The sequence below is a fragment of the Somniosus microcephalus genome, chromosome 11 (assembly GCF_052327205.1).
Source record: "Somniosus microcephalus isolate GS21.2 chromosome 11, FLI_Smic_1.0, whole genome shotgun sequence".
Taxonomy (NCBI): Eukaryota; Metazoa; Chordata; class Chondrichthyes; order Squaliformes; family Somniosidae; genus Somniosus; species Somniosus microcephalus.
In genome coordinates, this window is record NC_140997.1 from 222,716,743 (window position 1) to 222,740,395 (window position 23,653).

The window sequence follows — 23,653 nt, forward strand, 5'->3', positions numbered from 1 at the left end:
GTGAGGGGAAAAAAAGGGGGGGAAATGGTGTTGGGAATAGCTCAGGATGAAGCAGATTCAGTTGTAACTTTCAAGAGGGAATTGGATAAATACTTGAAAAGGAAAATATTTGCAGGGCCATGGGTAAAGAGCAGAGGAGTGGGACCAGCGGCATGACAGGCTGAATGGCCTTCTGTGCTGTACAATTCTATCCTGTGACTTCAGGTGGTTTATGTACAGTATAATATATAATAGATACTTGAGGGTGATTGCAAGCCAGTAATTATATCCCAGCATTCAGGTGACATCTCAAACTGCGAAGCTTCAGTGGTTTATAACTATCATTTAAACTATTAAATTAAAAATCGTGGGCGTTTAAAAAAAATTCCTTTGCATTCAGTGAATGTCCTGTGAGTACCCGTCCTGAAGGATTAAAGATTGTGATATCATTGCAAATGTATCAGGTGATTACAGATGCTATGCTATTACAAAGATTTAATTTTGGTCTGCTAATTTTCATTGCTCCCCACATAACTGACCCAGCAGCTACAGCCTTTTGGGGGATGGAATTCCAAATTTCCCCTACCCTTTGTGTAAAAGAGTGAGTACCTCTGTTGATCTGATGGAGATTGATGTCCTATCTGTTCCCAGAGGTTCATCTGAAGCTCTTTTCTTACTCAGTACTTGCCCAGTTCCAGGTGTGCCTTCTGCACCTGGTCGGTCATGTGGGATGATATTACAGCCAACTCCAATTCTGGCCTTAAAGATTTTCATGTACAGGCTTCCAGTACAGGTTGAAGAAGTATTTGACTCCTTAGTGGTGATGCTAAGAACACTTTCTCTTTTACTTTTGGCACCTGGCTTTGAATCCTACCCGGTCTGACTAAATAAAAGCCTTCCTTGCTGTAGTGTTTTTTATGAAATGAATTTGGGGATGTACCTAGCTCTCAGTGGGTACAAAACAGTTCCTTGTTTAGACAGTTTCAGGCTGACCACTTGTGCCGGTGTGTGGGTGGATGCCTAGCTGTGGGGGGAGGGGGAGAGAGAGTGAACGAGCATAGAAGGGCAGTGCAAAAATGGGGGATAATTGTTGAATACCAGGGACCTAAAACCCAAAGCATATCTGTACTCTGTCAAATTCTGTATCTGCTTAAATCATCCTTTAATGAGTTCATCTCGTTTCGATTTTTAATCCTTGTAGCTTTGGACCAAGCTGTTTTTCAAAAGAAGCTTTATAAAGCTTTGCGGAAGCATCCACGTTATCCTAACGTAAGTCTTTTTCTTATTTCAAATTGTTATCTTTTATTGTAATTGCTGGGGTATCTGCTAAAGCATGTTACTAATAGCAATTGGCTAGTGAAATTTTAATGGCAAGTATGCTCAGGTTCACACCAATCCTTAACTTAATTCTAATGACTGTTAGATCTTCCGGCTGGTTGGTTCCGTGAAGTCTCATTGGGTAAGTGCTTTACCAGGTGAAGCACTATGACACATCGACCAGAAGATCCCTAGTTCAGTCCCTGGTCTGTGCTGAGCTAGCTGATCTCAGCCAGGGAGTTGCCACAGTTGGACTGAGCACCCCGGCACTAAGGCGGGGAAACTTTGGCGCAGGTGCTTGGTCTACGGCCACACTGCTATGGGCGCGCCCGATCGCGTCTGATCTTGGAAGCAAAGCTGAGTCAGGCCTGGTTAGTAACTTGGATGGGAGACTGCCTGGGAATACCAGGTGCAGTAGATTTACATAGGACTACTCCTGGGCCTGGCCAAGGTGGCCATTAACGGGTCCAGGCAGCGTGCGGTCAAGGGGGTCGTTCGGCCCGACTGCCTGCCTCTCTTCCGTGGCTATGTGGTGTCCCTGGAGATGGAGCACGTGGTGTCCACCAGCACGCTTGAGGCCTTCCCTGATCGGTGGGCACTGGAGGGACTGGAATGCTTCATCAACCCCAAAACAACATTTTAATTTGATTTGTTAAGTCTACTTTGAGTTTTTGTTTAAGTTACAGTTTTATTGGTTGGCGGACAGAAAGCAAAGAGTTGGAATAAACGGGTTGTTTTCCGAGTGGCAGGCAGTGACTAGTGGGGTACCGCAAGGATCGGTCCTAGGACCCCAGCTGTTCGCAATATATATTAATGATCTGGACGAGGGAATTGGATGTAATATCTCCAAATTTGCAGACGACACAAAGCTGGGTGGGAGGGTATGCTGTGAGAAGGATGTCGTGAAACTCCAGTACGATTTGGACAGGTTGGGTGATTGGGCAGAAACATGGCAAATGCACTATAATGTGGATAAATGTGAGGTTATCCACTTTGGTGGCAAAAACAGGAAGGCAGATTATTATTTGAATGGCAATAGATTGGGAGAAGGGGAAGTGCAAAGAGACCTGGGTGTCCTTGTGCACCAGTCGCTGAAGGTAAGCATGCAGGTGCAGCAGGCGGTTAAGAAGGCAAATGGTATGTTGGCCTTCGTAGCAAGAGGGTTCGAGTACAGGAACAAGGATGTCTTGCTACAGTTGTACAGGGCCTTGGTGAGACCGCACCTTGAGTATTGTGTGCAGTTTTGGTCGCCTTACCTGAGGAAGAACGTTCTTGCCATGGAGGGAGTGCAGCGCAGATTCACCAGGCTGATACCTGGGATGGCAGGAATGACATATGAGGAGAGATTGTGTCGATTGGGCTTATACTCACTGGAGTTTAGAAGATTGAGAGGGGATCTCATCGAAACCTATAAAATTCTGTCAGGTCTGGACAGACTAGATGCAGGAAGGATGTTTCGGATGGCTGGGGAGTCCAGAACCAGGGGTCATAGTCTAAGGATAAAGGGTAAGCCATTTAGGACTGAAATGAGGAGGAACTTCTTCACCCAGAGAGTGGTGAACCTGTGGAATTCTCTGCCACAGAGGGCGGTGGAGGCCAGTTCATTAAATATATTCAAGAAAGAGTTGGATATATTTCTTGAGGTTAAAGTGATCAAGGGATATGGGGAGAAGGCAGGGACAGGGTACTGAATTTGGATGATCAGCCATGATCTCATTGAATGGCGGAGCAGGCTCGCAGGGCTGAATGGCCTACTCCTCCTATCTTCTATGTTTCTATGTATTGGTTGTGCCCCTTGAAAAGGGAGCACCTACTTCCTTTTTTATTGGTGATGGCACCAGCTATCAATCACTGAATTCAACTAATAAGTGGTGGCATAGGTGCCTGTTGCCGCTTGCTGTCCCGTGACCCCTCCTGGAAGTGTGAACATGGGTTGAGGTCACAACTGAGCTCAGCTATGAAGCGGTACGACAGACTGCAGACATTCGCAGTAGAAAACGCCACTGAAACTGTACCCCACCAGTAAATAATCAACCCCTTTTAGGAGAGGAGGACAAGGGTAGGAAATTATCTGGAGAACAACCTTCAGCTGCTTTCATGCATTTTTTGTGGTTAGTTTGAAAGCATCAGTTAACTGCTTCTCTCTTGGTGTTCTGTGTGTTTGGATGGCTGGACGCCATTCTAGCTATTTTTTATTCATTCAAGTATTTATTGCCCACGAGAAGGTGGTGGTGAGCCGCCTTCCTGAAGCATCATAGCAATTTCTTTTGATACAACTGAATGGCTTGCCTAGTGGCCATTTCAGAGGACAGGTAAGAGTCGCCCACATTGGAGTCATGTGTAGGCCAGTTGGGTTTTTACAACAATCCGGTAGTTTCATGGCCCCATTGCTGATGCCAGCTTTTTATTCCAGATTTATTTAATTAACTGAATTTAAATTCCCCAGCTGCCGTGGTGGGATTTGAACTTGCGTCTCTGGATCATTAGTCCAGGCCTCTGGATTACTAGTCTAGTAACATAACCACTACGCTTCCGTTCCCGTCGATGTTGGGGTTTTATTTTGTCTTTGAACTGTGGTCCACAGCTGCCGTGGTGGGATTTGAACTCCTGTCTACGGATTATTAGTCCAGGCTAACACAACCACTACGCTACCGTACCGTACTTCTTGGACTGCAGGAACGGTGAATGCCTTTTGTTAGGAACTAATGTGAGCTGTGTTATTTGCAGGTTGTGCAGGAGTTTACAAGTGGCTTGGAGTCACACATCGAGGACAGGGACAAGTTCAGAAACTGCCTCCTACCCTGTGGGCAATCCCAAGAGGGAGAATCAAGGTACACCACAATTGTATCAGTGATGTACAGGAAACTTTCTGGTATCCGGCACGGACAGGACCGACGTGGTGCCGGTTCAGCAACAATTCCGGATAACCGAACGCTATAGTAAAAGATACGGAGCTCAGAGCTCCGTATAAAGCAACAAACCCTGTTGCTTAGCTTCAGAACAACGTCCACAAGTTGCAAGCGTCTCTGTAGCTTAGCAACAGCTGCAGCCACACCCTTGCCTTCCTCCATTTGTTGCTGTGCAAGTAATAAAAGTTACCTGAAACCGACTCCTGAATTTTGCCGGTTAACCGACATTTCCGGTTATTCGAAAGTTTCCTGTAACTTACAAATTTTGCAAGTACTGTGTCTATTAACGTAAGTTAAAATGCTTTACTGTAAAGCTTTTTTATAAAGGACTATTTTCTTTTTTCTCCCAAAGGCATTGACTTCTTGCTGGGCATTAGTTGCTCTTTGGTATCTTACCCAGCTTGTCATCATTATTGCTGTGCAGGCCTAGACAGTGAGTGCTTGCAGGTTATTCAACTGCAACATAGCCAAGCTTGATTCTGTCTTCGTTGTAGCAAGATTCGCTGAATAATGATTGGAAGTGGAATCGCCAGCTGATTTCCCCTTCTCTAATCCAGGGGCGTGAAAGCGATTGTGGAATTATTCTGCCCAACTAAGATCAGCTAACTCGGTACAGATCAAATCCAAAACCCTCCTGGTCTGCATTGATCAGCTACTGATGTGTTGAGTCATTGGGAGTACTTCGATACTGCACTGTTGATCTGCTGAATCAAATAATTTGAAGGGTGATTTATTACCTGGGTGGGCCCAGAGGTAAGATGCAAACCCACATGTATGATTAGCTGCGCAGTGAATTTCTAATTTTGGCCTCGCTGTCCTGGGAAAGCCCGATTAGAGGTTAAGTTCTTTTCAAAGGGCGATGAGAATCACCCTGCTGTTCATAGTGCACCTAATAATGGCTTTAATGGACAATGGTTTGGAATCAGGTCATTTACCTGCTCTTTGGCTGGGGACGGTGTCTTGCTTAGAGAGACTTGGAGAGGAGAACATGTCGAGAAAACAATGAATGACTGACTGTTTTCTTTAAAATAAAGTTTCTATATGCTAAAATGGATGTTTCTTGATGCATCTGAGCGAAAAAGAGAAAGCTCTTCTGCTGTTCCAACACTATTTCCCAGGTATTAGTCAATACAATAGTTTTTTCTTGCTGTTTACTCAGTTGCAACTGTGAAGCAATTATCTAAGCCCACATCTTGTTAAATTGATAGATTTGTTCTGCAAATGAAGAATCTGTTGATCAATCTGTATTAAAAATAGTTTGAATGTTTTGATGATGTCCTCTTCTACTGACTTGTGTGTTCCAAAGCACTCCTGACCGGCCTCCCACGTTCTACCCTCCGTAAACTTGAGGCCATCCAAAACTCTGCTGTCCGTGTCCTTTTCAAATTCTTCTTTTAAAATTCTCATCCTTGTTTTCAAATCCCTCCATGGCATCACCCCTCCCTATCTTTGTGATCTCCTCCAGCCCCACAACACTCCGAGATATCTGCGTTCCTCTAATTCTGGCCTCTTGAGCATCCCTGATTATTATCGCTCCACCATTGGCGGCCGTGCCTTCAGCTGCCTGGGCCCTAAGCTCTGGAATTCCCTCCCTAAACCTCTCTACCTCTCTTTCCTCCTTTTAAGACGCTCCTTCAAACCTATCTCTTTGGCCAAGCTTTTGGTCATTTGTCCTAATATCTCCTTATGTGGCTCGGTGTCAAATTTTGTTTTGTAATGCTCCTGTGAAGCACCTTGGACGCTTTACTACATAAAAGGTGCTATATAAATACAAGTTGTTGACTTGACTGATCCATGGTGTGATGCCCCTTTTTACTGATCTGATTGGCTCTATACCAGCCTGGATAGAGTAGGGATTGGGGGCTGTTTGGTGTTCTTACAGTAATGGTGGTAGTAACAGTGGAACCTGGCTAGCTTGGAACACAATATGCTGGCTCCCATCCTGAGTGCTTCAGCTTTGTTCCTGGTCTGGTAGGACCTGCCCTGTGCTCTGCCTCCTTCACTGCTTCACCTTGCTGGCCTCGGGTTCTGAGTAGGAGTGAAGGAGAGACACAGTCCCTGTTGGGCACTAAGGGAATCAAGGGATATGGGGATCGGGCGGGAAAGTGGAGTTGAGGTCGATGATCAGCCACGATCTTATTGAATGGCGGAGCAGACTCGAGGGGCCGTATGGCCGACTCTTACTATTCCTTATGTTCTTCTGTTGCAATGAGGGGGAGAGAGAGTGTTCGGAGAAGAGAAAAAGAAGACACTGGGGGGGGGGGGGAAGATGAGAGACTCTGTTGTGGTAGGGGGAAGAGAGCGAGTGTGTGAGAGAGAGAGAGTAATCCTTGGCCGTGAAGAAGTAGGCACTTCTGGGAGCTTAGGGCCCCAACAATGGCGGCTTGCCAGTTTAAAACCTGCGGAAATTCAGGAAGAATATCACGCTCCAGAAATAGAGGGAAGAGTCGCCTTTGAGGAAGTGACGATAGACCCATCTGCTGGATAAATCACTAACACACTCGCTAACTTACACGCCGGCCACCTCCCTTGTGAAATCTTTGTTTGCCTAATCCCGACAATTCAGTGGCCCAAGTCCTGTCCCAGTAGGAGTCAATCCAGTCAGCAACTGCATGGGAAATAAACCACGATGTAACATTTTCTACAATATTTCCTCCCACTCCAGCCCCGGCCCCACATTCCCATATCTAGACTCCCAGACCTTGACCCGCACCTGCTCCTTACCCTAACTCTCTGCACCAACCCGACAGCCTGCGCTCCTTTACTTGACCTCAGCTAGTGCAGCTATTGGAATATGACAATTGAACTTGGTGCGCCTGGGCTAGAAAAGGAAAAATCCGGTGAGGTTGGCAGTCGCACTCAGGATCTCGATCCAGTGACTGCTGCTGGAAATTGTCCATCTGTTGAATGAGGGCAGAATCAGGCTGTGCTGTCTTCCAGGGTCGTGTAGCCTGGTGACACTCGCTGTGTAGCCTCAGACATGAAGAATGGACATTCAGTCGAGGTGCCATAGGGCTGTTTGCGCTGTGGAGCTGGGGCCCAGAAATTCGGGTCGGGGGCTTCCCGCGGGTGTAAGCCCCCGACCTGCACTTACCCAGCGCGCCGGCCGTTGAGCTGTAGGGTCCCCGTGGAATTCCGATCCGGGGCCTGGTCCAACTGCCGGCGTGCAGTGCTTGCGTATCCCAGGGGCGCAGTTAGTTCGATGCGTCCCCTGGGATCACGTGGGCCAATCGGAGCAGGGAATGCTCCATTCATAAGTCTGACAGGAAGTGCTGTCAAGACTTATAAATACTACGGCCCCAAAATAGCACTAAATCTTCAAATAAAAATTTTTTTAAATCACATTTTTTAAATAAACTATAAATTACATGAAATAACTATTTTAAACAATAATTTAAATTTTTGAAAAAAATAATGTTATATTCTAACGGGGCTAAAAATAAACTTACCTTGCTTTAAAGTATTTAAAAATAATAAACCTGTGGAAAAATGTTTTAATTTTAATTAATTCACCACTTACCTTGTAAAAAGCAGGCCTTATGCCTGCTTTTTATATTTCTAAATTCTGCAGGCTTACCCTCCCAGGAAAACCTGGGGGAAAAAACGAAGTTCGATGCGCACGCGCAGCCTCTCCCCCGCACGTGTTCGACCTCTGAACCTCTTCGTTCAGAGGAACGGAAGTGCCGGTTTCCCGCGCATGCGCAGTGCATGCAGGAAACCGGCACTTCCATCGGGCCTACGGGTGAGCACCCCGTGCGTACTCACCCGTGGAGACCCGAACTTCTGGGCCCAGACCTTTAGGGGAAGCAACAAAAAAAAGTTTTTAATTTCCATCATCTTATTACAACTTGCATTTTCCAATAGTTTTATTTATATTCTATGTGTGTATTCATTTATTTATTACAGTAACACCGTGAACTATCAGGAAAGTCTCATAAAGCTGTTACTTGGGATCGAGATTCTGCAGGTAAAACAATTGCAGCAGTTGTAGTTAGCACTCTGAATAACAAGTGCATATTTCTTGTGGTTTACTCACTAAGCTATTGTTTTCCTTTTTCTCTTAGCCTCCTGTTATGAACATGTTATTTGAAAAAATTCCTGAATTTATATATGATGGGTAAGGTGCACTTTTGTTCTTCAGTGCAGTTGATGCAGTTCCCATCGCTTATAGCGGACGTGTTGGTGCTAACGCGATTTTCCCGCTATACGCATTGGATGATCTAAAGGGTTAGTGCTATTGTTAATTGAACAAGGCTGCAGCAAATCACTACTGGCACTGTATCCCCACACCATGTGAAGGAAGATTAAGCACACACGGTTCTTCTGGTGTGTTCACCATCAATCCTCGTTCAACCAATATCAAAAACAGATTGGGATGTCATTCATCTAATTGTTGCTTGTGGGACCTGGCTGTGCTTTTGGCCTACATGACGCCAGTGACTGCAGTTCAAAAAAGTAAAGGATTGGATTTGAAATCCTTTGGGGTGTCCTGAGTGATGCAACAATATGCTATCTGCAAGTTCTTTCTTTATTCCAGTAAAATGGAGGTAGGAATAACAGACAACCCCTATTAAATATTTTTATTATGGAGTTTTTCCATTTACGGCTACGGGTTACACCATTTTTTTGAGAGGCTGTTAGCCTACAAGGTGCAACCATTTGATAATATCTCCTTGTGAGTTAACATTGTTTTAGATTAGTGAAGAATAATGTGAGAATATGGCATTTACTCTGGTTAAGTGGGTTAAGCATTGAACTACTATCAGATCTTGTCGAATCTCATCGCACTGATATCCCCCCCCAAGTACTTTTGCGAAAATAGATGAGTATGATGATGTTGGACAATCCCTTTACGCACTTTTCTTCAAATTTAGTGTTCCAGAGGATGGGATTAACATGCCGCGACTCATCATCAATCAGTTTAAATGGTTGGACAGGATCATAGACAGTAAGGTAGGGGTGTAAGATTTAAATTTTAAAGCTTTTTTTTCCAAATGAAGGTAAATATTTTCGCAACTGCAACATCTTGTATCATTGTTCATTTAATTCTCATCGATTAATTTGCTGCTTAGGCACGTGTTGAGAACACATCTTCAGGACCGGTGGCGAGGAAGATGGCTGCCTTGTAGAGGCCACCACTTAAGAGACAATTTGTCTGGAATTTCTTTTAATTTCTCTCCTCGGTGGACCTATATAAAGCTTTGTTTTTTAACTACTAATCTTGTAATTTCATTGACTATGATCAGTAACTGGATGATCATTTAAGTTAATAAATTTGGGCAAGGCAATGGGTAAGCCATAGTTAGAAATGTGTAGTTTTGGGTGCCCCATTATAGAAAGGACATTGAAACCATAGAGGACGTGCAGCTTAGATTCACTTGTAAAACTGGGACTACTTCCACTGGAGCAGAAATAGGATAAGAGGAGATTTTAAAAGTTTTCAAAATTATGAAGGTTTTGATGGGTGAATAGGGAAATACTACTTCCTCTGATTGACAATACGGAAGTAACTATATTTGGAAGGACACAATAAAGTCTGATATATTAACAGCTAAATCTCCACCACATAGATTCACTACTACTATATTGGCAGTATCTTTTTTCTCTGTTTTCTCCCCATCACTTCCGAAGGCACTAACTCAGGCTGGGATATGGCTCCATGGAACAACTTTCAGGAGGCTCCTTCGTGCACAAGCCTAGACTATGGGTTTTCAAGCTAAGGTGTCTGGCTTCACGAAGTCATCAGATTTCTGTCTGTATCATTAGATTTTTAGATACTTATTAGCATTCCATTTCCTTTGCTGTATACTAATAATAAAGTACATGTTACTATTGTGACTACAGGTCGCCTATTTAAAGTTGTCAGTAAGAGAGTGAGGAGAGAGGTTAGGAGAAATTTTTATGCAGAGTTAGTGGAGCATGGATTTACTATAGCGAGTTAGGCTGAGGCAGAGAACATTGTATCTTGTGAGGAGAGAGTATCTTTCTGAAGCAGCAGATGATGCAGGGCTGTGGCGAGAGAGCAGGGCAGTGGGATTGATTTTGGCCGGCTCTAGCAAAGAGCTGGCACAGACACGTTGGGCCGAATGGCCTCCTTCTACACTGTGTAAACCTCTGTGGTTCACATCACCTACGTGGCGTGCTTGCTGCGCCACCAGCCATTAATATTGGAATAAAGCCATCACCACAAAATACACAGAATGTCATTTAAAATGGATCATGGGATGTTAATATTCTAATCTGTTAATTATAAGAATCTTTCAAGAAGATAATTATCTTGTAATCGCTCCTGGATATTCTTTCTTGCACACTACTGCTGTATTCTGCTGTTTCATTACATTTGTTTACTTTTGGGTTTGTGGATATATGAAATTCTTTATATTGTATCTGTATGTTTATGGCATTGAAGCACTGGACTGTACACATTGTAATCATTCCTCACTTGCCTGCGTGGTTTGTTCCAGGATTTGACGAGTAAGGTCATGCAGCTGATTAGTGTTGCACCTCTTGAAATCCAGCGTGACATCATCACCAGCTTGCCAGAAATCCTTGAAGATGCTCAACACAATGATATTGCCAAGGAACTCAAGTAAGCTAGATCTGAAATATTTGGTGCATGTGCCCTTTTAAATATTGCTGAGAGTTAAGCTCCTCTGGTGGCTAAGTTGAGTATTGTGTGCAGTTTTGGTCGCCTTATCTGAAGAAGGATGTTCTTGCCATGAAGAGAGTGCAGCGAAGATTCACCAGGCTGATACCTGGGATGGCAGGAACGACGTATGAGGAGAGATTGGGTCGATTGGGCTTGTACTCGCTGGAGTTTAGAAGAATGAGAGGGGATCTCATTGAAACTTATAAAATTCTAACAGGACTAGACAGACTAGATGCAGGAAGGATGTTCCCGATGGCGGGGAGTCCAGAACCAGGGGTCACAGTCTAAGGATAAGGGGTAAGCCATTTAGGACTGAGATGAGGAGGAATTTCTTCACCCAGAGTGGTGAACCTGTGGAATTCTCTACCACCGAAGGCAGTTGAGGCAAATTCATTAAATATATTTAAGAAGGAGTTAGATATATTTCTTAAGGCTAAAGGGATCAAGGGATATGGGGAGAAGGCAGGGACAGGGTACTGAATTTGGATGATCAGCCATGATCGCATTGAATGGCGGAGCAGGCTCGAGGAGCTGAATGGCCTACTCCTGCTCCTATCTTCTATGTTTCTATGTTGATGAGTACACTTCCTAATGTGGAACTGAACTGTACAGGTCCAATCCAATTCATATTGACCAACCTGATCTCAGCAAGGATGGAGTCAGGAGTTTTACAGTTGGTTCAGTGCCTCTGGGCTAGAGACAACAACTGGTATTTATATAACGTCGTAAAATGTCCCAAGGCACTTCAAAAACAAAATTTGACACCGAGCCACTCGAGATATTGGGGCAGAAAGAGTTAGGGTTTAGGAGCGTCTTAAAGGAGGAAAGAGAGGCAGTGAAGTTTTGGGAGGGAATTCCAGAGCTTCGGGCCTGGGCAGCTGAAGGCGCGGTCACCAATGGTGGAGCGATTCAAATCGGGGATGCGCAAGAGGCCAGAATTGGAGGAGCGCAGGAATCTCGGAGGGTTGTGGGGCTGGAGGAGATTACAGAGATAGGGAGGGGCGAGCCCATGAAAGGGTTTGAAAACAAGGAAGAGAATTTTAAAATTGAGGCGTTGCTTAACTGGGAGCCAATATAGGTCAGTGAGCACGGGGGTGATGGGTGAACGGGACTTGGTGCGAGTTAGGACACGGGCAGCAGAGTTTTGGATGACCTCAAGTTTACGTAGGGTGGAATGTGGGAGGCCGGCCAGGTGTGCATTGGAATAGTCATGTCTAGAGGTAATAAAGACATGAATGAGGTTTTCAGCAGCAGATGAGCTGAGGCAGGGGCGAAGTCGGGCGATGTTGTGGAAATAGGCGGTCTTAGTTATGGCGCGGATGTATGGTTGGAAGCTCATTTCGGGGTCAAATATGACACCAAGGGGGAAAATCAACCTGGCGCCCACTCCTGATAACTATCCAATGACTCTTGCTGGAAAGTACATGTGAGGAAGGGCTGGGCTTCACTATGACACCCCGCCCCCCTGCCCCACCGTGGATTGTCTGAGGTACTGGAGACCATTCAGCCCCCATGGAATCATACCCCAGTACAAGTCAGTGTCTCCAGTAGAGATGAGAAAATTAGAGGGGCAAAGTGCAGGATTTTCCTTAAATGCTGGAAAGTAAGTTTTATATTCACAGTGGGACTTCGGTCAGTATTTGCGACAACTTTCTAGTTGTAGAAATTAGTCTCATAGCTGTGAAAAGAAAAAGAAAGACAGAGTTGCATTTATACAGCGCCTTTCATGATCACGGGACGTCCCAAAGCGCTTTACAGCCAATTAAGTACTTTTGAAGTGTAGTCACTGTTGTAATGCAGGAAACCCAGCAGCCATTTTACACACAGCAAGCTCCCACAAACAGCAATGTGATAATGACCAGATAATCTGTTTTAGTGATGTTGATTGAGGGATAAATATTAGCCAGGACACTGAGGATAACGTCCCTGCTCTTCTTCAAAATAGTGCCATGGGATCTTTTACGTCCACTTGAGAGAGCAGACGGGGCCTCGGTTTAATGTCTCATCCGAAAGACGGCACCTCCGACAGTGCGGCACTCCCTCAGTACCGCACTGGAGTGTCAGCTTAGATTTTTGTGCTCAAGTCTCTGGAGTGAGACTTGAGCCCACAACTTTCTGACTCGGAGGTGAGGGTGCTACCCCCTAGTCACTGTGAACATAATAATGAGTTATATCTTGCAACAGCTTAACCTGGCAAGAGGTTTGTGATAATATCCAAATAGTAGAGATTTAGATATCCAAGGAAATAGTCCAAACTGTAAAATACAATTACCAGATTGGGCAATTGGAATCCAGCAAAATTCTCCACTGTCTGGGTAAGCACTTATGTTTTTCCTTCTGCTGTTTAGAATTTTTTTCCAAAAGAAAATTATTTTTCCACTCCAGTTTTAATGTAACCACGATAATACACAAGTGTGGTCTGGCCATTACATATAAAAAGCCTTAACATAACCTCTGTAGACTTGCACTGTTCTGCCTATTCATCCCCACATTCTGTTTCCTTTTTTTAATTGCTTTTCCATATTGAGGGAGTCTCAACATTGAAAGTGAAGCGTATGTTGTTACTCTCATCTCTTTATGAATCTCCATATGCAAATTTGGTTTCTTTATTGTATATGTTGTTTTCTTGAGTGATTTAGCATTTGTGAGTTAGCTCACATTTCCAGCCAGTTCGACATTAATTCTTTCTGACACTTGTTTATTTATTCTTTCTGACAGTTCCTTGTTGCAACAGAACACTCAGTTGACGGTGCCCATCCTGGATGCTCTCTCTAGCCTTAATCTACACGCTGAGCTATTGATAGAGGTGAGGTTTCCGCCCCCACCCCACCCCCCACCTCCCCAGAATTGCAATATTTAAAGTACAGGAAACTCTTTATTATCCGGCACCAACGGGACCAGCGTGGTGCCGGTTTATCAAAAAGTCCGGATTACAGAGAGGTATAAAAAGGTATGAGAACTCCGTACACTGCAACAAATCCAGGCTTCCCTGTTGCTTAGCAACATGTGCAGGAACTCTGGCCGCAGACCAAGCATCCTTGTTGCTTAGCAACAAGTGCACGAACCCCAGTTACACAGCCACAGATCCAGGAACTGCCACTAATATGAAGTAAAACTTACCCGAACCTACTCCTGAATTTTGCCGGTTAACAGAGATTTCCGGTTATTTAGGTGCCGGTTAAAAGAGAGTTTCCTGTAATGAAATTCCCTCACTTCCTGCTCAGCTATACAATGTGAGGACGGGTAATTGTAATGCATCAAAATGGATGGACCCTCTTGAACGGCTCCTTCCATGATTGAGAACAGAAAGCAAAGTGGCAGTACAAATAAATTTTAGTTGGGGTATATGTCGGGGCACTGCAATTTGCCTAAATGTCTCGGGTTGGGGTGTTGGGGGGCGGGGGAGGGCAAAGTCAACTATTCTGTTAGTCCCTGCTGGAAAAGTGCATACATAGACTTGATTGGGAATGCTCTACCTGAAAAGCAGACTCAGTAGTAACTTTCAAAACAACAACTTGCATTTATATAGTGCCTTTAGCGTACTAAAACATCCCAAGGCGCTTCACAAGAGCGTTTGACACCAAGCCACATAAGGAGATATTAGGACGGTGACCAAAAGCTTGGTCAAAGAGTTTTAAGGAGTGTCTTAAAGGAGGAGAGAGAGGTTTAGGGAGGGAATTCCAGAGCTGCCAATGTTGGAGTGATGAAAAGGTTTTGTAATACTCTTCCGTCTACGTGTGATATGCAAGGTGGAAAGATAATTACATCATCTGTGACCCCAGTCTTCTGCCAATACTACTAGCGTGTCAGCCGTGGCTCAGTGGGCAGCACCCTCGCCTCCGAGTCAGAAGGTTGTTGGTTCAGTCACACTCCAGAGACTTGAGCACAAAAATCTAGGCTGACGCTCCAGTACAGTACTGAGGGAGTGCTGCACTATCAGAGGTGCCATCTTTCGGATACAATGTTAAACCGAGGCCCCATCTGCCCTCTCAGGTGGACGTAAGAGATCCTATGGCACTATTTTGAAGAAGAGTAGGGGAGTTATCCCCGGTGTCCTGGCTAATTTTTATCTCTCAATCAACATAACAAAAAAAACAGATGATCTGGTCATTATCACATTGCTGTTTGTGGGATCATGCTGTGTGCAAATTGGCTGCCACGTTTCCTACATTACAACAGTGACTACACTTCAAAAAGTACTTTGTTGGCTGTAAAGCGCTTTGGGAGCTCTGAGGTTGTGAAAGGCGCTAAATAAATGCAAGTCTCTTTATTTTTCTTTTATTTCTCTGTTGCATTTGGCTATCTGATAGTGTGTTGGTATTTTTTCTTTAAACCACCTCTTTTGAAGATGGTGGCTCATGAGCGTGTACAGTTCTACACGCAGCATCAGTGAAGTGGTTAGTCTTCAAGTGAGAGCCGCGACAGTGATTGTCAGCTGGCTATTTGACCGTGAGGAACATTACAGCTGTGCCCAATCTAGTCCTCATCTGGTATCTACACACGCACTTCCAGCACAGACTGCTGGATAGAAATCTGAAGCAGTAATCTTGGACTGTTTTGTTTTAGTTTCTTCTTCCTAGCCTGGAGACTGAAGTTATTGGCAGCACCCAAATGATTGCTCCCAGCTGACATCCGGTAACTCGGGGAATGAACCAGGGACCTTTCTGATCTATATGGCTCAGAGTCATACCATATGCATTTATCCATTGAGAATCATACAGTTCAGAAGGAGGCCATTTGGCCCATCGTGCCTGTACCAGCTCTTTTGAAAGAGCTATCCAATTAGTCCTGCTCTTTCCCTGTAGCCCTGCAAATTTTTCCTTTAAGTATATATTCACTTCCCTTCTGAAAGTTACTATTGAATCTGCTTCCACCACCTTTTCAGGCAGCGCATTCCAAATCGTAACTTCTCCCCTTCCCCCTCTGCCCACCCACCCCCGCCCCCCCCATCCTCCCCGAGCTTCTCTAGCCTCTTCACATAAATTAATTCCCTTATCCCTGATACCATTCTGGTAAATCTCCTCTGCACCCTCTCCAAGGCCTTGTAGAAACTTGCCAGCCTGAGAAATACCGGTTCATAATGTGCTGGTACTTTGAAAATGATTTAAGTTGAAGTATGGATGGGAAATTAAAGACACATTTTGCGGTCAAGTGCGTAATTAAAGATTACGCCACCGGCATCCAAACCGAATGCGCGCTTACCTGTTGCGAGGCCCCAAATGGAAAGTTGCTGTGAGACGCTGCAGAGTTGAGCGCAGTGCAGTGGCCCGCGGATCCCGGGGCGCATCGTGTGCGTAAGCGTGTCTGGGATCACGCGGGCCGGTGCACCAATCAACAAACAGAAGGTCTCGCAGAACTTGCGTATTAACATCGCTAGTGCAATGCTTTCTGCTGCAAAGTATTTTGTTAAGAGCTGCGAGAATGACTCTCACGCTGACATCTAAGAGTTATACAGTAAATGCAGAAACTTGCCGAGCTGTACAATATTTTTTTTGGTATTTGTTAAGCTAATCCCCAACTAAATTAACCTTTAAATCATAACAAGTAGTGTACACCATGGACAAAATCCTGTGGGTCATACGTAAATGCTTCCATTTCCCGCCTCATAAAGCTTTTAAAATTGCCTGGATTTGTCAGGAGGTATCCCCTTGCGCTGTGCAAACAGTTGGTAGCCCAACTCTGCGCCAGCAATTAGAATTTCCAAGTCGGTGCGGATCACCTGTCAAGTCAGAACTTGACAGATTGCAAGTTCGGGATTCATGCGGATATCCCGAACTTGGTGTCCATTTCAAAGGCGGTATGACGGGCGTACTCCGAGAGTGCACCCGTCATACCAACCGCAAAATCCGGGCCAATGTAATTGCATATTCTTGTACAGAAAAACTATTGGGGTTTTTTCACATTAGGAAAATATTTCAATGTGTGGTTCATTTCTCTTTTTTTTTCACCCGCAGGTGCGTCACTCTGTCATGTCAACCCTGTCTGCAGTGAAACTTGATGATCTCCCTGTGGTTGTCAAGTTCATTCTTCATGCCATCACAACAGCAGATGCGGTAGAGGTAAAACACATAAATTGGCTTTAATGTTACAAATCTACAGCCGATGATGAACCGCCCGCTGTCGTCAGAAATATAAACTGCCCGACTTGCCATGCTCTTGTGGAATTTGAGTGAGCAGACAGTGTCTTGGTTCAATATTTCATCCGACAGACTGCCTCTCTGACAGTACAGCACTTTAGTACTACACTGAAGTGCCAGCCTAGATTATGTGCTCAAGCCCTGCAGCTGACTCGGAGGCCAGATTGTGACCAACTGAGCCAAACTCTTGATGAGACAATTAAATGCTTTATAGAATTATACAACAGGACAATTAATATTAGCCTGTCAGGAATGTAATTCTGAAAAGAGGGCTTGGCTTCACCAGACATTGGTGCTAAGTGCAATTTGGTACTAAGTGTGTTTAAATAGTTAAGCCACTGTTGGCGGTGGACATTGATATCCCCATCCATCGTACATGCCGTGTTCTTGTTTCCCTCCGAGCTGTCTCGGTGATATTTAACTTGCAGGAGTATTGATTCATCAGGTGTGTTGGGGGGTGGGGGGGTCAGTAGGCCATGAAACTTCAGGGGGGGTCTGGAGTTAATGTTGAGGACTCCCAGGACCAGTCCCACTCCGCTGTATACCACTGTGCCGGTGGGCCAGGACATACCCAGCAAAATGGTGAGGGAGATGTCTGGGGTGTTGGCTGAAAGATAAGATATTGTGAGTTAAACAATTTAAGGCTGTTGCTTGACCAATCTGTAGGAAAGTTCTCCCAACATGGGCACCAATGTTCCCTTTAAGTTGCGCGGCTGCGCAGTGCTCTCGAGTCCCACACAGCTAGTGAGCCGGCTTGTAAATTGAAAAAAACGTGCATGCGTGGAATTTTGAATGGGCCGCACAGCCTGCTAAAGGGTAGGCGTGGCCGGAAAAAAAATTGCAGGGGACATTGGGTGCCAGTCCCCAGACGTTGGTGAGAGACTTGGCAGGGTCGACTGGGCTGCGATCGCCTGGTTTGTTGCTGATGGATCTGTCCAATTTTTATATAGAACTGTAGTGATTTTTTTTTTACAAATTGCTCGAAAGCCAGTTCACTTCAGAGGACATTAAGAATCAACCTTATAGCCTGCGACTGGGGTTACATGTAGACCAGTCTGGGTAGAAGTGCAGGCTCCCTTCCCTGAAGGACATTAGTGAACCAGTTGGGTTTTATGACAGTCTGGCAGCTCTTATGGTTACTCTACCAGATTTATTGGCTTTGAACTCATGACCTCTGCGTTGCTAGTCCCCACAATACCTTAACCCTATGTATTCTATCTGACCTGGAGCCACTTGGTATAGGTTCACAGGACTCTATTTGAGGAAGACGGAAACGTTTTTTTTTTGGAAATGTGTTTTCTTTTTACGAATGTGCGCAGTCATGACCTCGTTTGTCCTTGTGTGTTTCCAAAGCTGCTGACGTTATGCTGTCAGATTCTTTAAGCCCATTCCATGTGTTTCGTGGGCCAGAAGCAGACTGCTGAATTCAGCAACAACTTGCAAAAAAGTGGAACCAGAAAAAGTTTATGTTTAAATGTACAGCCACTGTTGCCTTTACTGTCAGCTACACTCTTGTAATATAAAGTCACCCTCAGTTGCTAAGTTTTTTTTTTGAGTCTCAGCCTGGCTACGAGATGCTGCCCTGTGTTGTGGCCATGCAAAGCTTGATTTCAAAGGCGGAAGTACGAAATTATTTTGAGTAGGAAAAGTGTCTCATTTGACTTCTGCCAGATTTAAATTTTCATGTGGCTTTCATCGACACAGTGCGGGAGCCTTAGTTTAGAACTTGGTTCACTGAGACTTGCGCTGTTTTTCTTGTAGGTGATTACAGACCTGCGCAAGAATCTAGAATTGGAGTCCTGTGTGCTTCCTCCACAACTGCAGGCTAGCCAGGACAAACTGAAGCAGAAGAGTGCGACGAGGTACGATGTCAAAACAGCAACGTTAAGCATAAATGATCCAGCTGGAATTGTAACAGTTGTAATGTTGTAACGTGGAAATCCCTCATCTTGTTGAGTAGAAAATAAAATTCAAGCAAAGGGGGAGCCAGATTAAAATGGACCCCGCTCCTCTCTGAATAGAAACATCTAAACCTGTTATTTCCCAGTCGAGACAACTTTTATAAAAAAAAAAAAAAAAAAATAACCCCCAACTGCAAAAGCTACTGAGACAATTCACAGTCAACTGTCTGAATAGCCCTGTGGAGTTACCAACCTGTTGAAAATAAATTTCTTAATTTTTAACCCACGAGTTTCCAATTTCCGAAATCTTTTGAAGAATTGGTGATTCCGACCCATGGTAATGCTCAACACGCAAGGCTGTATCGTTCTGTTTTGATGGAGTCCACCAAGCATAAGAGAAAATGCACCTGACCTCTACAACCAGTCCACATCAGGAGTTCCTTAAATACAATGCGATGCTCACTCGGAAGACAAGTTTTGTCTTGGAGTTTAGAAGAGTGAGAGGGGATCTCATTGAAACTTATAAAATTCTAACAGGACTAGACAGACTAGATGCAGGAAGGATGTTCCCGATGGCGGGGGAGTCCAGAACCAGGGGTCACAGTCTAAGGATAAGGGGTAAACCATTTAGGACAGAGATGAGGAATTTCTTCACCCAGAGAGTGGTGAACCTGTGGAATTCTCTACCACAGAAGGCAGTGGAGGCCAATTCATTAAATATATTCCAGAAGGAGTTGGATATATTTCATAAGGCTAAAGGGATCAAGGGGTATGGGGAGAAAGCAGGGACCGGGTACTGTATTTGAATGATCAGCCATGATCGCATTGAATGGCGGAGCAGGCTCGAGGGGCCGAATGGCCTAATCCTGCTCCTATCTTCTATGTTTTGCGGACGATAACTGGATGCTGATCAATGTTGTGTTTTCGTGCTTAGGACCTCGGTGAATCAGGAGAACAGCGGCCACGACTGCGTTGCGATTATGTTCGATGTTATCAAAGCTGCTGTAAGGTTTCAGAAAGCGGCAGCTGAAGCTTGGATTAAGGTGATCCCAAATGTCATTTCTTTTATGTTGACAAAGTTTTCAAGGTCAAAAATATTAAATGGGTCGGCGCAGTGATGCACTAAGGTTAGGTATGACACTATTTTGGTTTTGTGTATTGTGGGCACCTGTGAACCACATGGACACTGCTTGTCTTGCACAGGCCTGTCATTGTGGAACCAAACCAATACTGGGAGCTGTGACTATTGTTAGCATTCAACCTCCTTCCTTCTCTGGTTCACAACAACACGCTTCGAGTAAGCATGAGACACTTGATGGTGGAGTCAATGATGAGTTCCCATATTGGACGGAACAGGTTTTATTGATATACAGCATAGTGATCGGCCTAACTGTATACAGAGAGGGGAGCTTTTTGGTTTCTTTATCTTTCGAGCTCTCTGAAGAACTATTGAAAATCATGAAATAAAAACAGAAAATGCTGGAAATGCTCAGCAGGTCAGGCAGCATCTGTGGAGAGAGAAACAGAGTTAACGTTTCAGGTCGATGACCTTCCATCTGATGAAAGGTCATCAGCCTGAAACATTAACTCTGTTTCTCGCTCCACAGATGCTGCCTGACCTGCTGAGTATTTCTAGCATTTTCTGTTTTTATTTCAGATTTCCAGCATCCAGCATATTTTGCTTTTGTATTGAAAACCATGCTCCTTTTATATGCCATATATTTTGCCTGTATCAAAGGTACAGGTCACAGATGAGACCTCGTGACATATCTATTCCCAAATCCTTTGAAGACAGTCTATTCATGTAAAAAGTTGTAGTAGCTACTTTCCTGAAACAAGACTCCCTGACGTAACTGTTCTGAACCTCTTTGAAGAACAGGCTTAATTAACTGTTACCTTTCTATACTATAGTTAATGGATCCCTCTACCTATGTTTATTACCCTAGCCACTAAGGTTAAAACTTCATCACTCATGGCTGACTTCATTACTGTCACTTAATTCCTTACACAAGCACTTTTCGTATATAACCCACAGACTCTAAAAGAAGATAAGCCATGCTTCTGTCTCTCGACACTTCAAAACCATCCTGTTTATCTTGGAAAGCCTGTTGCTCCATGATACAAAGAAGTTCAACTGTTAACCCTTAACTCTCCAACAATGTTCCCTGTAATTTTTTTTCAGCGCCTTTAATGACATCAACACGTCCCAAAACACTTTACAACCAATGAAGTACATTTGAAGTGTAGTCACTGTTGTTAAGTAGGAAACGCTGCAGCCAATTTGCACACAACAAGCTCCCACCAACAGCAATGTGATAATGACCAGATAATCTTTTTTATTGATGTTGGCTGAGGGATAACTATCGGCCAGGACACCGGGGAGAACGCCCTTGCTATTCTTCGAATAGTGCCACAGGATCTTTTGCGTCCACCTGAGCTTGCAGACGGGACCTCGGTTTAACGTCTCATCCGAAAGTCGGCACCTCCTGACAGTGCAGCGCTCCCTCAGTACTGCACAGGTGTGTCCGGCTTGATCAAGTCTCTGGAGTGGGACTTGTACCTAAAATACAGGTGTGCAGGAAAATTTCAAGGCTGAGACTGGCTGATATTTGTTACTTTTTCTTGCAGGCTATTGAAAGTGTAGATTCTGCTGCCGAGCACAAGGTAACTAATTCCCATTGCTATCTGCGTTTTCTTGTAATTGTTGCAAATGATGCTTATTTTAAAAATAAACCATGTAGGCTACTCTGTCCTGTGTTGAAGTAAATGCTGCCAGTGAAGTGAAAGAATAAGCACCTCATTAGAGATGGAATGTGTTGTGTTAACTGTCCAGCTTTAGCCTGCCAAGTGTAGTTAATATGGAATAACAACAGGAAATGCTGGAAAAACTCAGCAGGTCAGGCAGCATCCGTGGAGAGAGAAACAGAGTTAACGTTTCAGGTCGATGACCTTTCGTCAGAACTGGAATATCTCTTAATGTCTCTTAATCTCTCCTGCTTTCTATCCTATCACTGACCTTCCCTTTTGTTCTTTCATCCCCGCCCCCTTTTCCCAGCCCCCTAAACTTGCTTTCCATTTCCTGCTTTTTTTCCAGTTCTGACGAAATGCCATCGACCTGAAACGTTAACTCTGTTTCTCTCTCCACCGATGCTGCCTGGCCTGAGTTTTTCCAGCATTTCCTGTTGTTATTTTGGATTTCCAGCATCCGCAGTATTTTGCTATCGTAGTTAATATGGATCTGATTTCATGTAGAACATGAACTATAGACTGACTCGAAACAAAGGAAGAGCTAGTAGGCTTTGTTTTTAAAAGTGATGGAAGATTTATGGAATACAATATTCTGATTGAGTATTGAGTAAATGCGTAGTGCTCGATCTTGATCGTGGAATCAAACCGCATCTCCCACTGGGAGGGATGATGGCTTCAAGTCCATGTCACTGCATGCATTTCTTCCCTTAACCAAGTGACAGGAGTTGCATCCTGATCATGGGCAGAGGAGCTTAAAGAGAGAGTGAAATGTTTGGTTGGAAGGGAGAAAGACATACATTACCACGCGCAGCCTTTCAAATTCCAGTATCAAAAAAGTACACCGGGCACCTATTGAGAATATGTCTGTTCTTGGCAGCTATTTTATTGTGGTGGAATTAGAATCCTAGAATGATCCAGCACAGGAGGAGGCCATTCAGCCCATTGTGCCTATGCTGGCTCTTTGAAGGAGCTATCCAAATAGTCTCAACCCCTTACCCTTTCCCCATAACCCTGCACATTTTGCACCCTATCAACATCCTGGGGGTCACCATTGATCAGAAACTGAACTGGACCAGCCACATAAATACTGTGGCTACAAGAGCAGACCAGAGGCTGGGAATTCTGCGGCGAGTGTCTCACCTCCTGACTCCCCAAAGCCTTTCCACCATCTACAAGGCACAAGTCAGGAGTGTGATGGCATACTCTCCACTTGCCTGGATGAGTGCAGCTCCAACAACACTCAAGAAGCTCGACACCATTCAGGATAAAGCAGCCCGCTTGATTGGCACTCCATCCACCACCTTCAACATTCACTCCATCCACCACCTTCAACATTCACTCCCTCCACCACCGGCGCACTGTGGCTGCAGTGTGTACCATCTACGAGATGCACTGCAGCAACTCGCCAAAGCTCCTTCAACAGCACCTTCCAAACCCGCGACCTCTACCACTTAGAAGGACAAGGGCAGCAGACGCATGGGAACATCACCACCTACAAGTTCCCCTCTAAGCCACACAGCATCCTGACTTGGACCTGTATCGCCGTTCCTTCACTGTCGCTGGGCCAAAATCCTGGAACTCCCTTCCTAACAGCATTGTGGGTGTACCTACACCATATGGACTGCAGCGGTTCAAGAAGGCGGCTCACCACCATCTTCTCAAGGGCAATTAGGGATGGGCACTAAATGCAGGCCTAGCCAGCGACGCCCATATCCCATCAATAAATAAATAAATAAATAAATAACCCTGCACATTTGTCCCCTTCCAGTATTTATCCAATTCCCTTTTGAAAGTTATTCTTGAATCTGCTTCCACCCCTCCTTTCATGCAGTGCATTCCAGATCATCATAACTCATTGTGTTAAAAAAAAAAAAAAAATTCTCCTTAGCTCACCTTGGGTTCTTTTGCCAGTTACCTTAAATCTACCTCTTTCTTCCACTCGCAAGAATTGCTGCATTCGCAATCTCGGGACACAAAATGATTTGCTGTACTCAGTAGATCCTTGTACTGTGG

The 23,653-nt window shown here is 44.6% G+C and overlaps 1 protein-coding gene and 1 pseudogene across 1 annotated transcript in view; both read left to right on the forward strand.

Moving 5' to 3' along the window:
• The window catches only part of fancd2 (FA complementation group D2), a 129,472-nt gene that overhangs the window by 11,671 nt on the left and 94,148 nt on the right, over positions 1-23,653 (forward strand). Inside the window, exons 3-13 of the mRNA XM_086002033.1 lie at positions 1,181-1,248; positions 4,024-4,127; positions 8,112-8,172; positions 8,270-8,322; positions 9,080-9,158; positions 10,670-10,794; positions 13,573-13,660; positions 16,809-16,913; positions 18,753-18,853; positions 19,827-19,935; positions 21,521-21,556. Coding sequence (XP_085858159.1) covers positions 1,181-1,248; positions 4,024-4,127; positions 8,112-8,172; positions 8,270-8,322; positions 9,080-9,158; positions 10,670-10,794; positions 13,573-13,660; positions 16,809-16,913; positions 18,753-18,853; positions 19,827-19,935; positions 21,521-21,556 — 929 coding nt within the window. The remainder of the gene's footprint in view (positions 1-1,180; positions 1,249-4,023; positions 4,128-8,111; positions 8,173-8,269; positions 8,323-9,079; positions 9,159-10,669; positions 10,795-13,572; positions 13,661-16,808; positions 16,914-18,752; positions 18,854-19,826; positions 19,936-21,520; positions 21,557-23,653) is intronic.
• Positions 1,598-1,717, forward strand: LOC147111279 (5S ribosomal RNA; annotated as a pseudogene).